The sequence below is a fragment of the Daktulosphaira vitifoliae genome, unplaced genomic scaffold (genome assembly GCF_025091365.1).
Source record: "Daktulosphaira vitifoliae isolate Bord-2020 unplaced genomic scaffold, ASM2509136v1 Scaffold_5, whole genome shotgun sequence".
Lineage (NCBI taxonomy): Eukaryota > Metazoa > Arthropoda > Insecta > Hemiptera > Phylloxeridae > Daktulosphaira > Daktulosphaira vitifoliae.
The window spans coordinates 33318850-33341063 of NW_026099576.1; the positions used below are offsets into that span (position 1 = coordinate 33318850).

The window sequence follows — 22214 nt, forward strand, 5'->3', positions numbered from 1 at the left end:
ACCACGCCCACTGTGTGACCTTGACATTACCCCCACCATTGAGAGACCACGCCCACCCACGGTTGGTGGGTAGGTGAAGGGGTGAGGCGGGGGGGTGGTTCTAGAACTCTCTATTTTACCCTACTAACGTCAGTTACAAATTATAAATAATCAAAATAAAATTACAAATTCTTTTATATAACATATTTCAAGTCATAGTTAAAATTATTACAAATTATTAAATGATCTAAAGGACAAATAATATAAATAGAATATGAGGGAGAAAATAATCTCTGACACTACTGTATTGACTATGTTCGATTCGACCAAGGGCCAGGAGCGTATTTTTCAATATTGAATAAAATAAAATGGTTATCATTGCAAAAATGCTCAAACGAATAACTTGACATCGGTCAATATGGAACTAGGCCTTTCATAGATATAATATAGCACATGTATGGCCGAATAATAATAAAAATTATTAAATAAGATAATAAATGGCGGAGTAACACATATTTAAATGTGACAAGATATGAAAGGGTGCAAAAGATATAATGATACGAAAAAAGAAGAATTCAGAGGGGTGAATAAACGGAGTTTAAATACATGAGGGTAATAATCAAATAAATAAAAATGTACACAAACGTTGTGACAAAAATAATGAACTAATCTCGGGGCTGAACAATATTGAATAAATGAAGTCAATTATCCTACAAGACTTTATCACCTATCTTAATGGTTTATTACTCAATAGAGTATTTATAATTTGAAAGCGGAAATTTAAATTTGTACTTACCTCGTATCCCACGTAATGTAATGCTTATTTTAAACAATCCAATGTTCATTATGATTTCACAATGTATTTCACACGTTGTACACTACGAGTTCGACAGTAAATATGACCGTTTGAAAATAAAGCGTTTAATTATAAATAAGGCGAAACCGTTACACAAAATCTATGACTGTATTATTATATGCAGGAGATTCTATTCACTCTGTTTTTTTTTTATAATTATAATCAAATAATATATCCTTAGTTGACTTTGTAGAATGAGTATATTATTTATGAGATTATATTTTATTGAAAGATCGACACCAATATTTCTTAAATTTTCCTCTGGCCTGGCCAAAACAAGATTCAGAAATATTGATATCTATGTAAAAGATTTGTCAAGGCGGAATTGTGGTGGCCCAATGTGTCCCGGCGGTATCGCCTTTAAAGGATGCGGCACAATAATCACCAAGACAAAAATTAAACACTAAAAAATATATTCGTAAGTTTCTCTGTGCTGTCTGCCGGCGCGATGTTCGTTAAAACAATAACATTAAACCAACAATGATTAGCTACCCAATACACATAGGCTTACAAATATATTCTAACCTAATACACCTAACTTTAAAAAAAATCTTTAATTGCAACCTTTACTCTGTCTGCCGGCGCAATGTTCGTTAGAACAAAGACATTAAACCAAAAATGATTATCTATCCAATAAGTATAGAGTTGCAACACACTTAGTCATATAATAAATATTTACCATTAACTGAGAAAATTAGAGTTGATTCGGTTTTATTATATATAAAAAAAATGTTTTTGGTTTAAAATATTAATTGACATTTATTTCCATGATAAAATAAAACATTATTCTTTAATGAACAAATTAAATTAAATTAAAAGATTCACCAAAACAAAATTCACTTTAAAATCTCTAAGTGTCATTTAGTTTTAAAGAAAAATATTCTAAGTCCAAATAAATTTAAAAAAAAGTCCCAGAGAGTAAGAATCTTGAGTAGAGTGTTTTGTGTATTTTAAAATCGCCGAAAGAACTGATTTTAATAGGAAAAATAGGGTTTTTATAGTAGACGAGGGTCGTGTAACGATCCCTAATGTGATCTTAGAAACTGTAGATCTTAGTTAATAGTTAAATGTGATTGGCTGGACCTAATTGAGAATCTACACATAAGCGTTACTTTGAATCTGTACGATAATCAGATTTAATTGCCTAATTTATTGATTATTTTATGTTTTAAATAAGGGAACCCTGTTTTGGTAATCTTGTAAATTCATAATATATGACATACATGTACAAAAGATAACATAATATAATATTTTAATATTATAAGTAATAATATATTATTATAATAGAGGAACAATGAAATGGACGAAAATAAAGAAAGACGGGAATGCTGTACAAAGTTACCAAATTATAACATCATGATGTCCAAGCCGTAGCCATTCACCCATGGCTCGTCGCTAGGGCCAAAAGTAAAAGTTAGACAGCCATGAAATGTTCAGTATACGAAAGAAAAAATAAGTAGATGATTGGAGACAGATTGGACGACAAGCCAAAACACATTTTGAACAGAACGACCAAACCAATTGACGGCGACGACACACATGGACCGGAAGGGGAAACTACGCCGACATCAGTGCATGCGTAGTTGACAGACACCTGGGACCGGTTGCATTATTGACAGTACTGTAGTGGTCAGATGGGCGTTTTGTTATCACAATGATAATTTGTTATGAAAGATTGTACAACAAGAAAAATATAAAAAGGGGATATACGATTGAATTATTTAGGACGATTTAATTTAATTATTATTGAATTATAATTCTGAAAGATAGTTTTGATTAACTTAATTTAACTAATTTAATTAACTTATTTTAGCTTCGATGCGAAATCTAAAAAATGCATGTAGAAAGTAGAACTTTTTCAACTTAACTTTTGAAAGTGTTCCGGAAAGTCTGACACTTTTATATATATCTTAAATTAAAGCTAATGTAATATACTTTAATATACAAAAAAAATATTTTGGACTTAATTTTAACTTCATGGTGAAAACAGACATCAAAGTTAATAAAAAAATACGATTTTTGTAAAAAAGTTTTTTTTAATATTTTTAACTTTATAATGCTATAACTTTTTGAAAGATGTATCGATCAACATAATTTTTTATGAAAAACAATATTTTTTAATAATCCCTTTTTCATTCAGGATATTAATAATAAAATAGCAGATCATGTAGTTTTTGGAATAATATACCAATTTTTAGCTTCGATGCGAAGCTGAGAAGGTATTGGTTTTACTAAGATGTGTTTTTTTTTTTTTGTCTGTTACCACTTCTTTTTAGCTCTCACCGAACGGATTTTTTTCAACGATACGTCAAAAGATCACAAATCGTATCTAGTCGAAGACATTACCCTCAAAAATTGAAAAAAATTTCCTCGTTCCCCGTAAATGGGGGAAACCTCCGAAAAAATTACAAATTTAAAAATGGCTAATTTTTTCAATTTTTTTTACTAAAAACTGCCGTAACTTTTTTAAAAATAAACATATCAATATAATTATTTTTTTATAGATGCACGATGTCATTACCTATCATTTGGTATATTTTTTTTATAAATCTGACTTTTTACCTGCCCACAGGAGGGGATTCAAAATGACAACTTTTTCACGAAAAATTGACTTTTTAAACTTAAATTTTGAAAGTGTTCCGGAAGGTCTGACACTTTTATATATATCTTAAATTAAAGCTAATGTAATATACTTTATTATGCAAAAAAAAAAATTTCTGACTTTATTTTATCTTCACGGTGAAAATGGCTACTAAATGCTATTATTGTGTGAAAATTCTCAATTTTATTTTTTACATTTTTAACTTAATAATGCTATAACTTATTGAAAAGTGTATTGATCAATATAATTTTTTTATGGGAAATACTATTTTTTAATAATCCCTTTTTCATTCGACATACTTTATCTTAATCAGGATATTAATAAGGAACTAGCAGTTTATGAAGCTTTTGGAATAATCCACCAATTTTTTAAAATTAAACACTATCTAAAGATTTGCATCGAAGCGTTTTTTTTTATAGTGATTTTAATCACTGTCAGATATCATTATACTTGATCCAACTATGCCACGTCACCACTGTGCCGCGACCCCCCTGTGTTGGGTTTTGTTAAACAATACTAATAAAGATAGGTCACTTTTTAACGTCACAAGTTATAAACGAATTTTTGAAATAAAAAAGTAGGCAGTAGCGCCGCGGACGTAATCAGTAGTATACCAGTATCGGAACAAAATTATGCATTAGTCTAGTCGACTCTATCTAACCGTTATGATAAACTACAGACAGTGATGACGGTTTTAGTCGAAAAATGCTATCGGCACAAATGTTGCGCCAAGAGAGTATTGCTGACTTAAATACGTTTCTTAAAACTTATGATGAGAAAATTTATTTGCTTACAGCAAAACTTTTATGTTATATTAAATTATATTATTATTTTAAACCTTTGCTGTATAATATTTTACTTTTAAATTATTATATATAATCACAATTACTTTCTCGCCTCATCACATTATCAAAGATATACTGAAAACAATCAATTCTAAAGAAATATATTAGTTTTAGCTTCGATGCGAAGCTGAGAAGGTATTAACTTTACTATGATGTGTTTTTTTATTTATTTATTTTTTTTTTTATATCTGTTGCCACTTTTTCTCAGCTCTCACTGGACCGATTTCTTTCAAACTTACGTCAAAAGATCACAAATCGCTAATTTTCGAAATTTTTTCACTTTTTTTTTCTTAAAATTTCCATAACTTTTTGAAAAATCAACTAATTATAATACATTTTTTTTATACTAATACCTTAGATATTTCCCTTTCATTTGATATCATTTTTTTGAAAATCTAACACTTAACCTGCTCATTGGGGGGGATTTAAAATAGTAACTTTTTTACAAAAAATAATTTTTTCAACTTAATTTTTGAAAATGTTCCGGAAATACTGCATCCTTCAAACATACATCAAATTAAAGCTTATTTTATGTACTATAAAATGAAAAAAAAAAATTTGTTCCGATACTTTATCTTCTACATTTAAACGGCTGCCGTATTTAAAAAACACTATTTTTTGTTAAAATTTTCGATTTTTGATTTTAAATTTTCAACTTAAAAATGCTATAACTTTTTGAAAAATGTATATATCAGCACAATTTTTTTTTCTCGGGTGTTACGGCTAATACTACGTCAACAGTATTGCTGGGGACAGCGTTAGTTTATGTCCGTGGTAGGTCGGACCCTCTTCAAACCGCGCGCGTATTGTTAGATTCCGGGTCGCATATTAGTGCCATGACGACGGCATTCGCGGATCGCCTCGGTCTCTCGCGCGATCAATGGACTCAGTCCGTTACAGGCCTTTCTGGGATTCAGGTTCCCAACACCCGTGGTATTATGACTTATCAGATGTAGCACGTTTTTCTAGTGAACCGGTATTGACGGTTAAAACATTGCCGTCAATTATAAATCATTTACCGCGGCAGGTAATTATGGCTCATGTTATGCAAAATTATAACAATTTAGCGCTTGCCAATCCGTCATTCGATCCACCCGGTTCGATCGGTTTTTTGCTAGGTGCTGCTGATTTGTACTCATTAATTAAGAATGGCAAACGTATTGTCATACATGACGATCTTCCCGCCGCATCCAGTTCGATATTTGGATGGGTGCTCATTCAAATATCTAAAATTGATTTTTTTTTAATAACCAGATGAATACTTTATTTAGAGCCATAATTAAAAAAATTTAAGGTTGAAAAATTACAATTACATATTGTGACTTCTGGTCTATTTAGGCTATTTTAGATTAAACTTTGTCTAAAATAAGATAATGAGTATTTTTCAAAAGAAATAATTGCCAAAAATCAATAAGAGTATAATAATTTATTTTATTTTAACAACAATTAAACAATATGTATATAAAAAAAAAATGGGTCGAATAAAAGAAATATGATTAAATTACTTATAAAAAAAAAACAATATATTCATATGAAAAGTTAAATTGATTCAAAGATAAAACTCTAAGATATAAAATATAATAGATTAAATAATAATATAAAAAAACCCAGCACAGGGGGGTCGCAGCACAGTGGTGACGTGGCATAGATGGATCAAGTATAATGATATCTGACAGTGATTAAAATCACTATCAAAAAAAACGCTTCGATGCAAATCTTTAGATAGTGTTTAATTTTAAAAAATTGGTGGATTAGCTACATGATCTGCTAGTTCATTATTAGTATCCTGATTAAGATAAAGTATGTCGAATGAAAAAGGAATTATTAAAAAATAGTATTTCTTATAAAACAATAATGTTGATCCATAGACTTTTCAATATGTCATAGCATTATAAAATTAAAAATGTAAAAAATAAAATCGAGAATTTTCATACAAAAATAGCATTTGGTAGCCATTTTCACTACGAAGACAAGCCCAGAGATCAAATTTTTTTTTTCGCATAATAAAGTAGATTACATTAACTTTAAATTAAGATATAAATAAAAGTGTTGATCCATACACTTTTCAATAAATTATAGCATTATAAAATTAAAACTGTAAAAAATAAAATCGAGAATTTTCACACAAAAATAGCATTTAATAGCCATTTTCACTGTGAAGACAACATAAAGTCCGAAATTTTTTTTTTCATAATAAAGTACATTACATTATCTTTAATTTAAGATATAAATAAAAGTGTCAGACTTTCTGGAACATTTTCAAAAGTTAAGTTGAAAAAGTAAATTTTTTGTGAAAAAGTTATCATTTTAAATCCCCCCTTGTGGGCAGGTAAAACGGCTGCCGTAGTTAAAAAAACACTATTTTTGTGTTAAAATTTTCGATTTTCGATTTTAAATTTTCAACTTAAAAATGCTATAACTTTTTGAAAAATGTATATATCAGCACAAATTTTTTTTTTCTAAATACATTATAAGTACATCTTTCATTTGACATACTTTTTATTAAAATTGGACAATTTCCCCTTATATAGGGGGCGTTCAAAACTTAAAATATTGTAAAAAACATAGATCTTTTTCAACTGAACTTTTGAAAATGTTCCGGAAATACTGCGTCCTTTAAACATATATCAAATCAAAGGTTATGTTATATACTATCAAATGAAAAAAAAAAATTTGTCCCGACATCTTATCTTCTATGTGCAAATGGCTGTCGAAAATTTAAAAAAAAATGTAATGTTTGCGATAAAAATTACATTTTATCGGGATGTTTTTTGTACTTAAAACTGCCATAACTTTTTCAAAAATGAACAAATAAAAATAATATTTTTTTGTATTGAAACCTTAGATATTTCCCTTTCATTTGATATAATTTTTTTTGAAAATCTAACACTTATTCTGCTCACTGGGAGGATTTAAAATAGTAACTTTTTTACAAAAAATAACTTTTTCAACTTAATTTTTGAAAATGTTCCGGAAATACTGCGTCCTTTAAACATATATAAAATTAAAGCTTATTTTATGTACTACAAAATGAAAAAAAAAAATTTGTCCCGACGATCTATCTTCTATACGCAAATGGCTACCATATTGAAAAATATACTATTTTTGTATGATAATTATGGGTTTTGTATTTTATTTTAATAGAAGTTGATGTTGCTTTTGCAATTATCCATCAATTTTTTAAAATTAAACACTATCTACAGATTTGCATCGAAGCGTTTCTTATGATAGTGATTTTAATCACTGTCAGATTAAATCTACACTGGACCCTATTATGCAATGTGTCCACTATGCCGCGACCCCACTGTGCTACCGTTTTATTTTAATTGTTTATGTTTAATTTAAGTCTTACGGCGTCATGTAAGTTTTAATATTGAAACGGTGTTAGTAGGATTTATTTATTTATACAAATGTGTTTGTTAAATTAATATTATTTATGCCATTTTCCAAATTCAAATTTTAAATATATTGACATAAATACGAATCCTTGCAATCATATATCATCAAATATACTAAAAGTGTAATTGTCTCAGCATATATTGGTTTTTTTGTATTTTCTAATTAAAATGGCTGTATGTAAAATATTTTATATTTTTGTTCTTTGGTTTAATTTTTCTACAGCATTAGAATACAGGGAATTAAATTGTAATTTCTCCAAGTACATTTTGAATTATTTTAAAAATAATGAAAAATACTTGCTAAAATTAGAAGAGGAAAAAACAAATATTTTGATTAGTGATTTACAAATATATGGACGAGCTATACAATCTCATGGTGAAATTGTAATTGCGATGTTAGAAGCTTTAAGATCAGAAGATCGAGTAAATTATACATCATCTCTAATGAATGTAAATTTATACTTGAATAACGTTTCAGGATCTGTGGAGATGAACTTTAAAAGTAAAAATGGTAAATTTGATGATTCGAATAGAATATTAAATTTACTAGAAGGATTTTTGATGATACATAAAGCTATAGTAAAACGTTTGGAATATTTTGTGTACAATACATGTTCTGATGTATCTTTTGAGGAAGTATTTACGAATTGCCCAGATTTCAATAAGGAAAAAGATTATAGAATTAAATTTCTCCCTGATATAGTAGAAAAACTAAAAAACAGGTTGTCTATTAATGACTTGCAACTCAAAGATGAAAGATTGAAATTAAAACACAGTGAAGTATTTAGAATATTGCAATTAGCAATGAAAAATGATTGTCGATGGGATTTCCATCCCAAAAAATTGTTATACTACGATTTAATGATGGGACAGCAAAAATTTGATGAACGAAATCTCATGTCAGGTGTACAATATAGAAAATTACCAGATGTAAAAGATTGTCGGGCCGTTAATGTTATACATTATTTTAAATTTGCACCACTTACATATAAGTGTCCTGATGATTCTTATTTGACACTTTTTGACGTGTTTCGTTACATGAAATACAATTTTGATTCAAAACATTTACAAGGATATCAACAGCTAGTGTTAGCTTCAATTATTAGGCCAATTTTATTACTTGTCCGTATGTACATTTCATTTATAAAGAGGATTAATGATTTTTGCAAATCTGTATGGTATAATAATATTAAAAATAATGTGGATGAAATCCGTAATAAAATGGCAGAAATTGGTCCAATAATAATTAACCAAATTAAATATTTTAAAAATACAAATCTACTTCAATCACAATCGATAAACTTTTTAGATAAACTTTGCAATAATATTCGTAAAATTTGTTATGGAGATATATCTAATATAGATTATTTTTTGAAATGCATAATGTTTTCTACGAAGACTTTTTTTCAAAATAATAAATTAAATACTTATGATGGTTTAATAAATGAATATGAAATTACAAATTATAACACTATTGTTCAACTGTATAAAGAGTTTTCTCAACTTGTTGATGTAATGTCAATATACATAATCGAATTGGACAAATACAAGGAATCCCTTATTGCAGTGAATAAAACACGAAATATATATTCCATATACTTTAATAAAATGTCTAGTATCATTTTTAAACCCAAATCAGCCATGATAAGTAAGTTCAAATTTTTCTAAACATTAATTTAATAATAGCTTTCAAAGTTAAAACCATTATATTACTAGATACATATGATTAAAATTACATATGTCAAAAATATACAAATTTATAAAGCATATAATTTTTTCAAGATTTAACATATATTTTTTAAATTAAGATAATAATATCAATAATTTTTATTATACATAAACATTAAGTTGAAAAAGTTAATTTTTTGTGAAAAAGTTGTCATATTAAATCCCCCCTTGTGGGCAGGTTAAGGGTTAAATTTATAAAAAAAATATACAAAATGAAAGGTAATGATATCATGCATCTATATAAAAAAAAGTTATATTGATATGTTCATTTTTGAAAAAGTTAAGGCAATTTTAAGTAAAAAAAATAGAAAAAATTTCGAATATTAGCAATTTTTAAATTTGTAATTTTTTTGGAGGTTTCCCCCATTTACGGGGAACGAGGGATTTTTTTTCAATTTTTGAGGGTAATGTCTTCGACTAGATACGATTTGTGATCTTTTGACGTATCGTTGAAAGAAATCCGTTCGGTGAGAGCTAAAAAGAAGTGTTAACAGACAAAAAAAAAAAAACACATCTTAGTAAAACCAATACCTTCTCAGCTTCGCATCGAAGCTAAAAACATTATACTTCAGACATATTACATAATACTTTTTGTTGACTTAAATTATTAGGAATATAATCAATAACTGTACATTACTTACACTTGTCTGACTATCTATAGGTAGAGCATGATAAAAATTATGAAATACTGTGTAGGTATGAGTGACAGTAACTCGATTAAATCTTTTTCTTCTTGACAGAAATTGGAATAGGTTTTGTAAATGTTGACCATAAACTAATCAGGTATGACTATTTCTAAGTAGTAAGTACTTAAAATGTTTATAAAACTTTTGAAATATCTTTATATAGCAAAATTCAAATATTTTTAGTGAAACTCAACCAATTGATATCTTTCCATACAATTTTCTCTCTTCATCATTGAATTTTTTTGTGGTTAATGCAGATTTAAAAAAAAAACATTTATTGTTAACATAACAATTGCTTGAAATAGATTTTTTTTTTTGTTAATTTATCTTACAAGTTGTTATCAGTCGTGTGGATCGTAAATCGGTGAACTATTATTTTTTTCTTTTTTTTTTTTAAGAATGACCTGTGTCACCTCTAAATAAGTATGACTAGCAACTAAACATTTATAATTAATAAATTCTAGACTGATTTAGATAGATTGAATCCATTATACCCAATATTTTTGAAAAAAAAATTTTATTTTAAAATATTAAAACAGAAGAGAAGATTTGGAAGCTGTAAGAACAGTTATAGAAATGAATGTTGAAGGAAGAAGAGGTAAAGGAAGACCAAAATAGAGCTGGAGAGATATTATTGAAGCGATATAAGAAAGGCTGAAATGTGTACGTAGATGATGCGGGAAATCGTATCAAGTGGAAGTTGAGTATAAGGGTGGCCGAACCTAAGTAGTTGGGATTAAGGCGAAGAAAAATATATTACAACAAAAAATGTAATAACATCTTGTATAAAATACTCTTATATAAAAAAATTATGAAAAACAACAAAATTAACTCTTATAATAATAATTTAATTAAAAAACCAAAAAATAGACTTAAATTATTAGGAATATAATCAATAACTTTACTTACTCTTGTCTGACTATCTGTAGGTAAATCTTGATAAAAATTATGAAATATTGTCTGTATGAGTGGCAGTAACTCAATTAAATTTTTTTTTCTTGACAGAAATTGGAATAGATTTTATCAATTTTAGCAATAAATTATTCAGGTATGATTTTTTTTGTGGTTAATACAGATTTTATGCAGAAAAGTTCTGTAAAACTGAAAAAATCATTTATTGTCATTTAAATTGTTTGAAATAGATTAAAATTTGCTAGTTTATCTTACAAGTAACAATCAGACGCTTGGATGGTTAATTGGTGATCTATTAATTTTTTTCTTTTTTTTTTAAGAATGATCTATGTCACTCTCTAAATGAGTATGACTAGCAACTAAAAATTTATGATAAATGAATTCTAGACTGATTCATATAGATATTAAATATAGATATATATTTTATCCATTATACTCAATACTTTTAAATTAAGAAGGTTTTTACATATTCGAATTATGACGTAATGGTAGTGATAGAACATAGCCCTTTTTAACTTCAAAAAAGAGTATTTCTTTAAAAATATTTAACTTTTAAGTATTTAACCTCATTTACGAAATTTTTGTATTTAAGGCCTTTTACCCGAGCACAATAAATATATGTGCCTATAAACACAATTACGCGCTTTTAACATTTTTACAAATTATATTTATTAAACATAAATTATATAATGTAATTGTATTATCTACAATTATATGTATAATAATTTTCAGTTCAGTTCTATCTGTCGTATAGAACACACAAGTGTGTGTAGTGATTATTCGTAGTGTTAAATCGAATCTTAAATCTTAGTCTTTTTTTAATAATTTTATTTATATTGTATAATAAATGCTTAATATGTCCAGTAAGCCGGGAACGCCGTTAAAAAAATCAACATTGTCTAGTTCACTTCAAAAAGAGCTTTGTTTAGATGATATACTGAAAATGCTTAAATCAATGCAATCGTCCCAATTCAAAACAATTCAAGAGAAATTTATAAGCTATGAAAATAAGCTAAGTATCTTGAATAATTCATTTAAAAGCTTGATAACATCTTTTAATAACCTTGTATCTGAGAATAAAAGACTCAAAAATGAATTGAACAACTTACGTGACCGTGTATCATTATTGAAATCGTCAAAAACCACGAACAATATTGATATGTCCTCATCTGAGATAATTAGAGAGGCTTAGTTGAGAATATCAAAAAGTAAAAATGTTGTGGTCTTTAATATGGAAGAATCACCAAACGTGACTAATGATAGTTTAAAATTGTTAGCAAATGACTTAATATCTCATTTAAACCTAGATTTAAGCATAACATTAGCCAAACGTCTTACACAATCTAAAAAACGGCTACTTCTTATTCAATTTGGGAATGAATCGGAAGCTTTTACAATGTTAAAAAACAAAATAAAACACAAGTAAATGGAAAAATATATGGATTAATGCCATTTTTTCATCTTTAAACTTATATCAGGTCAACACAATCACTAATATATACAATTCATATCTGGATTTAATATTTTCTAATACAAATTTGATCACTGTCAATACCTCAACAGATATATTGGTGCCTTTAGACCCATACTATCCGGCTTTGTTAGTTGAGTTACAATGTAGTAATAATTATCAGCATTCATTCTCCTTGAATTGGTATTATAATTTTAAACGTGGTAATTATTGTCAAATGTCTTATTATTTAAGTTCTATTGACTGGTCGATTTTATATAACTATGATGTCATTAATAGTGCGCTTGATAAATTTTATGAGATACTCTTACATTCTATTGAGTTATTCGTTCCTAAAGTTTATGCAAAGAAGTTTCCTTTCCCAAGTTGGTTTTCTAAGGAACTTTGTCAATTAATACGTAAAAAAAAATGCCCTTCGCAAGTTTTTCAAAATTAAAAAACACCAATCAGTATATAATGAGTTCTCAGCTATTAGATCTAAATGTAAAAACCTATCAAAAAAATGTTATTCAGATTATATTAACTGTGTACAAAATAATTTAATTGTTAACCCAAAATACTTTTGGAAATTTGTCAAAGATAAAAGAAATAATAACTTACTTCCAAACTTTATGCATTTTGGAAATAAAAAGTCAGACAATATGATCAATGTGTCCGAAATGTTTAGTGAGTTCTTTGCTTATAATTATTCTATTTCGAAACAAACCGTCCGAACAACGTATCCAAGTAATATTTTACCCTCCTTATTTTGTATAGCCTCATGTGAGATCCCGGTTCTAAAATTTTTTGAAGAACTGCAACGAAATACGGGCACTCATTACGATCCTGACCTTGTCCCTGGTATCATTTTTAGTTCCTGTTGTTATCCCCTTACTCGTCCAATCCATGTTTTGTTTTCCTTGTCATTGTCTTCGGGTGATTTTCCAGTACGATGGAAATCAAGTTATATTACCCCTATTTTTAAATCAGGTGACAAGTCTGATGTGGGTAATTATAGACCTATTTCTATATTAAGTGTGCTGCCGAAAATATTTGAGAAATTTCTAGAGCCCGAGTTATCATTAAGTTTTAAAAACGTGCTGAATAACTGCCAGCATGGCTTTCGTAGTTCTAAATCAACTATTACTAACCTGCTTGTGTTTTATACTAATATTGTTTACACTGTTGCAAATGGTGGTCGTTTTAGATGCAATTTATACTGATATGAAAAAAGCGTTTTATACAGTAAATCACAAGGTATTAATAGATAAATTAAAACATATTGGCGTTAAAGACCCACTACTTAAATGGTTAGCTTCATACCTCACAGACAGACAGCAGCAAGTAAAGTTAAATAATATTATCTCTTCAATTATCCATATCCTCTCTGGGTTTCCTCAAGGAGGGCATTTATCTCCATTAGTTTTCTTAATTTTCATGAACGAACTTTCTGATGTCTTTCAACATTCAAACTATTTGTGTTTTGCCGATGATGTAAAAATTTATTGTAACATTCGTACAGTTCATGGCAGTCATGATTGTCTGAATGTGCTCAGATCACTATTTGTTTAAAAGTTTTATATTGTTCTTTAGTGCGTTCCATTGTCGAATATGAGTCAATCATTTGGTCACCATATCAAGCTAATCTTACTAATAAACTGGAAAAATTACAAAAACGTTTTCTACGTATGTTAGTAGTAAAAGTAGAAAAATACGATATTAATGAAGTTGATTTAAATGTAGTAGCTTCAGATATTGGACTAACCAGTCTGAGTAAGAGGCGGAAAATGTTTGACGTTAGTTGGATCCATACTTTATTAAATAATAAAATTTATTGTCCAGAAATTCTTGATATTATTCCTTTTAATGTTTCTTCAGTCCATTTACGATCTCAAACGATATTTTATGTATCTCCTGTCCAACAAAACTATAATCTTTTTGCTCCGGACAATCGTATATTATTAGAATGTAATGAAGTTAGTCATAAAGTTGACTTCTTTTTTAATTCTTTAGATATAATAAAGGGATCGATTATATAGTTAAGAATCTTTACTTACATTGTCTTTATAACTAATTATATGCTCCAAATTTATTGATGTCTAGTTTAAGTTTTATTAACTGTACTCTAGCCCTTTGGGGCGTTAATTTAGTAAATAAATTTAGTAAATTTAGTAAATTTAGACGACACTATGTTAATTGGTCAAAATCTATAAAACAACAGAATTTCATAGATTTAAAAGCGAAAGTCTATTGATCTGTGTTATAATTATAGTAGCGTAGAGTTTTTTTTTTTGTTAAAGAGCCGTGTAAGTTATTATTAAATTTATCTTTAATTATTTTTTAGATCGCTTATGTAGCCAAAATATATACACTGAAATATATAATATGGAAAATGCTGAATCTAACGATGATGTAGAAAACAACATTAATATGGTAAATCATGATAATGACAACGACGAAAAACAAACAGATAACCAAAATATTGATGAAACATCAAAACTTAAGGTTCCACTGCCAAAATATATGATCGATTACATTCTATTCATATAATATTCATATATAAGTTTGGTTTTAATTTTGTTACTGTTATTTTTATTTATAAATCATATATATTTATGACATTTATAATATTATACATTTCAATGTTAATTTTATCTCGAATAAAATAAATTATTTCAAGTTTGTAAATAGGATTTAATTATATATATATATTGTAATATAGGTCATTATTTTATAAAACTGAAAACAAAGAATTTTTGTAATGTTTGGTTTAACTATGAATTTCTTAATCTATTATTACAAAAATATAATATAGTCTATTATTTGTAAACCTAGAAGTAGAACACTTATGTAATGTTTAGATTAATTGTAATTCCCGAAATTATTGTTACTAAACCAAGAAGTAAATATTTATAAACATTTTTGAAAATTATGGCATTATGAATCTCTTAATCTATTATTACTAAAATATAATATAGTCTATTATTTGTAAACCTAGAAGTAGAACACTTTTGTAATGTTTGGATTAATTGTAATTCCCCGAATTATTGTTACTAGATCAGGAAGTAAATATTTATAAACCTTTTTGAAAATGATTACTATATGAATTTTATAAAAAGACAAACAAAATATTTTAGTATATAAATTGAAACGGAATGAATTAAAAAGGGGAGAAAGAGAAGACCTCGGGAGTACCGAAGGTAATCTCTTTCCGTGTGGTACGTTTGTGACTTTAAGTTTTTATTTTGTGTATTATTTATTTATCCGTTTTTAAGTGTATCAATATTTTATATGTTTTTATTTTGATTGATTATATCTTTATTAACTACATTTTGCGTTATTATTGAACTACTAAAAATATAAGTTAGAACAAAAAGATTGTTCCATATATAAATACAACAATATATATATATTATTTTTTTGATAGTTTTTAGTGGTCCCATTATGAGTTATACAAAATAATAATTTTATTATTAACGATATAATTAACCTTCTTTTTCCTCCCCTTAATTCCAAGTTCTTGTGTTCGGCCACTCTTATATTAAACTTCCGCTTTTACGATCTCTCACATCATCTACGCACACATCAGCCTTCCTTATATCGCATTCAATAAAATCCCTGCATCTCTTTTTTGATCTTTCTCTACCTCTTCTATACTCCCTCTTATATGTTCATTCCTATCTTCTTTAGTCACTCCACTCATCTATATAAGCATTCTTATCTCTACTATACTCATTATTTGCTCTACTTTTTTGTCAACAAACCAAAACTCTGAACTATACATCATAGCTGGTCTCACTACAGTCTTATAGAACTTACCTATTAGTTTCATTGGAATTCTCTTATCGCATAACACACCAGACGTTTCTCTCCACTTGACCTAACGACATTTAATCCTATGTCTTATATCATCGTCAATATCACCGTTCTATTATATTAATGTACCTTTTCGGGACTCATTTTCTCATTAATGACCACTTTATACACTCTCTCGGTACTCAATCATACGCTTTCAATCATCGGCACCACAATACTATTCCTCCATTTATTTGTAATTTTCTCTTCTAATGAGATTTTATTTAAAAGTTCCTTCGACCTTCTTATGCCAACACCGCCTAATATTTTCCATACTTCTACTGGCACTTCATCTGGTCCCACTGCTTTATTCTTTTTCATTGATGCCACAGCGCCCGATATCTTTTTCTCACTAATTAATTCTACCAGTCCCTCATTCCACGAAATATCCTCTAATGTCTCTTTTGGATACTCCACATTCAATAATTTTTCAAATTACTCTTTCTATCTTTTTTCTCATCATCATTACTCGAGAGTATCTTATTATCAACACCTTTTATACACCTTTTATATTATGATAATCTTTTGACCTTTTCTCTCTTATCTTTGCAAGTCTATAGATTTCTTTCTGGCCTTCCTTTGTTCCTAGCCTACCATATAACTCATTATATGTCTTAAACTTCGCCTAACTTACTGTTGCGTATACAGTCACATGGTGTTTTTGTTGTGACCGTCCCATCAATTTGTGACTGACCGCTGGTAAAAATAATTCGACGAGTTCCACGCGACTCGTTAAAACGAGTCTTCATTATTCATTCGCAATTAAACGCTCGCTCGAGTATCGTTGATATCAAACTGAACGGTATATTATTGTTTCGTTTTTTCTTATTTTGTGTTCATTTTTAACTACTCATAATTTCGCAGAACAGTTCGTTACATATAAAGTGATACTCAAAACACACTAACTTTTGGTGAGAAATAATAATATAAAAAAACCCAGCACAGGGGGGTCGCAGCACAGTGGTGACGTGGCATAGATGGATCAAGTATAATGATATCTGACAGTGATTAAAATCACTATAAAAAAAAACGCTTCGATGCAAATCTTTAGATAGTGTTTAATTTTAAAAAATTGGTGGATTATTCCAAAAGCTACATGATCTGCTAGTTCATTATTAGTATCCTGATTAAGATAAAGTATGTCGAATGAAAAAGGAATTATTAAAAAATAGTATTTCTTATAAAACAATAATGTTGATCCATAGACTTTTCAATATGTCATAGCATTATAAAGTTAAAAATGTAAAATCGAAAATTTTCACACAAAAATAGCATTCGGTAGCCATTTTCACCGTGAAGATAAAATAAAGTCCGAAATTTTTTTTTTGCATAATAAAGAACATTACATAAGCTTTAATTTAAGATATATATAAAAGTGTCAGACCTTCCGGAACATTTTCAAAAATCAAGTTGAAAAAGTTAATTTTTTGTGAAAAAGTTGTCATATTAAATCCCCCCTTGTGGGCAGGTTAAGGGTTAAATTTATAAAAAAAATATACAAAATGAAAGGTAATGATATCATGCATCTATATAAAAAATAATTATATTGATTTGTTCATTTTTGAAAAAGTGATGGCACTTTTAAGTAAAAAAAATTGAAAAAATTTCGAAAATTTCGAAAATTAGCGATTTTTAAATTTGTAATTTTTTGGAGATTTCCCCCATTTACGAGGAACGAGGGAAATTTTTTCAATTTTTGAGGGTAATATCTTCGACTAGATACGATTTATGTTCTCATGAAGAATTGAAAGAAATTGGTTCGGTGAGAGCTGAGAAAAAGTGGTAACAGACACCAAAAAAAACACATCATAGTAAAACCAATACCTTCTCAGCTTCGCATCCAAGCTAAAATGTTAAAAATAGCTAGATCATTAAAAAACACACAGATTATTCAATATTGATTTAGTCGAATTAAGATTTTAGACTTAAAACTTGAAGTTTACATTAAAAAAAAAAATTTAGGAAAATTTCTTAACTTAAATAATTTTCTAAAAATGCGCGTTCTTTGTATGAAAATTGGCTTTTTTGAGCTCTTTTAAAACCATTACTAAGTTATTATTTTGTCGTGAGTTTCATATGTGCTATTGTATACTGTATAATCTATGTTTTAACTAAATTTCAAATATTTATAACAATTTTCTTGGGATTTAGAGGCCTAGAAAGTTAGAAATTTTATAAAAATACACGTATTCCTGGTGCATTATTTCTGTTGGGGGACCAAATTTCAAAAAAAAATAAAATATTTTAATTTTTAGCTATGTATCTGTTTAATATACCATAAAAATTTGAAGTTTGAGAAAATAGTGTAACATGTAAAATGTAGCATTAGAAAATCAGTAAACATCCGCTGAAAATCAAATAGTATAATGATAGTTTTTTGTTGTTTTTAAATCACATTTTCATAATTATTTTATATATTATTGTATATGTAGCATATTACGATTCAATATAATTAAATCATTATGATAATATTGTAAAATATTTTAATAAATAATCATGGTTAGTTAGAATATTTTTTCTTCGTAAATATCAGTTGATATTTATTGAATGATATCTTAAGGCTTCTTATGATACTGTTATTAATTGGTAAAAATCTATGTTTTTACCTATTCTCGAGAATAATTTTACACAATTTAAATCTCATATTAAGTTTTTTTTCGTTTTGTTGTACTTCTGAGGTAAGTATATTTATGTAATTTATTGTTAAATAATAAAATTGATTCATGCATTTTTCAAAAAGTTATAGAATCATAATGTTAAAAAATGTAAATTATAATATCAAGAATTTTTTCACAAAAATAGCATATTTTTGCATACGGTAGTCATTTTTACCATGAAGACAAATCCAGAGGTCAAATTTTTGTTTTCAAATTAAAGTATATTACATAAGCTTTAATTTAAGATAAATATAAAAGTGTCAGTCTTTCCGGAACATTTTCAAAAGTTAAGTTGAAAAAGTTAAATTTTTGTAAAAAATTACCATTTTGAAACCCCTTCCTATGGGCTTGTCAAGGGTCAAATGTCAACAAAAATATATAACATAATAAGTGAATATCTAAGGTATCTATAAAAAAAAAAATTATATTGATTCGGTAATTTTTAAAAAAGTTATGGCAATTTTAAGTAAAAAAAATTGAAAAAATATCGAAAATTAGCAATTTTTAAATTTGTAATTTTTTGGGGGATTTCCCCCGTTTACGGGGAACGAGAAAAATTTTTTCTATTTTTGAGGGTAATGTCTTCATCTAGATACGATTTGTGATCTTTTGACATATTTTTCATCAAAATCGGTTCAGTGAGAGCTGAAATTGAGCGTATACAGACAAAAAAAAAAAAAAAAAAACACATGATAGTAAAATTAATACCTTCTCAGCTTCGCATCGAAGCTAAAAAAAAAAATTAAGATTAACAAAAAAATTTTGTTAATTTATCATTTTATTTGCTTATGATCAATGTTTTAAAGATTTTAACTAAATTTCTACAATTGAGTGCTTTTTTTTTTCAAATTCTGGTAAGTTACAATACAATTGAATCTGGTTCTATTGTCGCATTAACAAACAAATCAGTTCAGTGATAAAAAATCGAATTCTATGGACGTGAAATTTTCAAATTGGACACAAAAATGAACATTTTGCTTTAATTCTACTATTAATCTAACAATTATGTGTAATTTAGCTAAAAGTTTCAGGGATTTTTATCAACAATTTTCTATCTTTTACAAAATAAAACACGACATATCTATAATTGCTTACTAGGTGTATTATTTCAAAAATATTGTCAGATGTACAATTGCAACGTACATATCGATATGTCCAAAGAATAACGATGTAACTTATTTTTTTCTTATTTTTCAGGAAAGGGTCATTCCATGTGAAATCACCTAATGTGTGTGCTGGTATAGTTTAGAAATTTATGAAATTTATATCATAGACTTCTTAAAGGTCATTGACAACAAAAATAATATATTTTTTTTTTTATTATTGTTTTTTTACCAGATAGAGCATTTTTTATAATTAAAAACATGAAAAAACAGCCTATGTTCTAGAGCCTATAACTTCACATCCAAATAAACTATCACTATGGAACTAGCACTGTTTTACTCATATTAAATAGTACTTCAATTTCATTCTTAAGTTTATAAATTTTGAATTTTTTTTGAACATCGAAATTTTGATTTAATTTTTTTAAATTTTGCAGTATTTTAATAGCAAAATTTGAAGAACAAAAAAATTTTTAATTAAAATTTTTTTTTTCTTTTTAGAAACTTTTAGTAATGTTCTTTTAACCCATATCATATTTGAATCGATTTATAATTTTTTTTGTATCGTTTTACGGTCTTGAACATGCAAGGTTAGCTGAAAATAGCCAACATTGTCATCTCATTACACAAAAGTGACTGAACGAATTTTTTTCAAATTTACATAGTACTTTCCTTTAGGCAATTAAAACGTCTGGTGAAAATTTTATGATGGAGAAATAATTTTAACGCTACTTATAGAATTTACAAAATTTACAATTTGCGTATTATGGAAAATCCATAAACAACATAATTTTCAACACTCAATTTTAATTTCTTGTATTTATTCTGCGTTCTGTAGTATATTAAGTTACTGGGACTCATAAAAAAATCCTAGGAGCAATGGCTGTTTTTTCATGTTTTTAATTATAAAAAATACTCTATCTGGTAAAAAAACAATAATAAAAAAAAAAATATATTATTTTTGTTGTCAATGACCTTTAAGAAGTCTATGATATAAATTTCATAAATTTCTGAACTATACCAGCACACACATTAGGTGATTTCACATGGAATGACCCGAAATCAATAATAATATTTAATCTCTGATTACACGTTATATATTTATCAATTATATAAGTAGATTAAATCGAAATCATATTAAATTTTTGATATTTTGATGAAAGTTATTATAGGAAGTAGGGCCTAAAACCAAATACCTCATTATCTCAAAATCGAATTTTTTGTGTTACTACCTTATTCGTTGTGCATGACGATATACAATTATTTTCGGTAAATTATGGTTTACTGAGTTGAAATCAAAACTGTACGTAATTATACGGTTAAATTGTATCTTCTAAAGAAAAAAATTAATAGTTTTTAAATAATTACAATCAAACATTTACAGTTAATATATTATATTAACGAGCAGTTATAATTGATGATTTATCACAACCCATATAAACATAATGTTAGACTGGCTGACATCATTTTATGTCTTGTATCCTACAAAAAATAAATAAGAGACATTATATTGTGATTTTATTTAAGATGATAAATTTATTGATAATTTGCTGCTTCATCAGTAGACATTATATTACTAAAAACTATGTTGATTATTTATTAAGTTCAAATTTAAAATAAAACTAACAAAAGACAATAATAAATGAATTATTAAATTATTACTAGTTATTTTACTAATATTGTTTTTTTTTTTAATTACCAATTATACTTTATTTAAAACTTTAATTAAAAAAAGTTTAAGGTTGAAAATTTACAATTACATATTGTGATTTATAATCTATTTATATTATTTTATATTACATTTTTTTTGTTATAATAAAAAGTATTTTTTCAAAGACTGAAAATTGCCAAGAATCAATAAAAACTATTTGAATTTGTTCCATTTTAACAAAAATTGAACAAATGTGTAAATAAAAACATTTGTGTTGGATAAAAGAGATATGTATAAAGTACTTCTAAATAAACGTATATATTCATACTATTTTAAAAAAGTTAAAGCGATTCAAAAATATAAAATCAAATATTTTAACATAAAAATAGTATGTTTTTTAAATAAAAACTTTTATATGGAAAGGTAAGTTTATCAACTTAACTCTAAATAAAACAATTTTCCTAGCAACTTTTCTTCTTTATGTAATCATCA

At 27.1% G+C, this 22214-nt stretch overlaps 1 protein-coding gene across 1 annotated transcript in view; it reads left to right on the forward strand.

The window, feature by feature from the left end:
- The window catches only part of LOC126907900 (uncharacterized), a 48821-nt gene extending 33663 nt beyond the window's left edge, over window positions 1–15158 (forward strand). The window contains exons 3-4 of the mRNA XM_050689557.1: window positions 8403–9328; window positions 14801–15158. Coding sequence (XP_050545514.1) covers window positions 8403–9328; window positions 14801–15006 — 1132 coding nt within the window. The 3' untranslated portion in view covers window positions 15007–15158. The remainder of the gene's footprint in view (window positions 1–8402; window positions 9329–14800) is intronic.
- Window positions 15159–22214: the final 7056 nt, after the last annotated feature.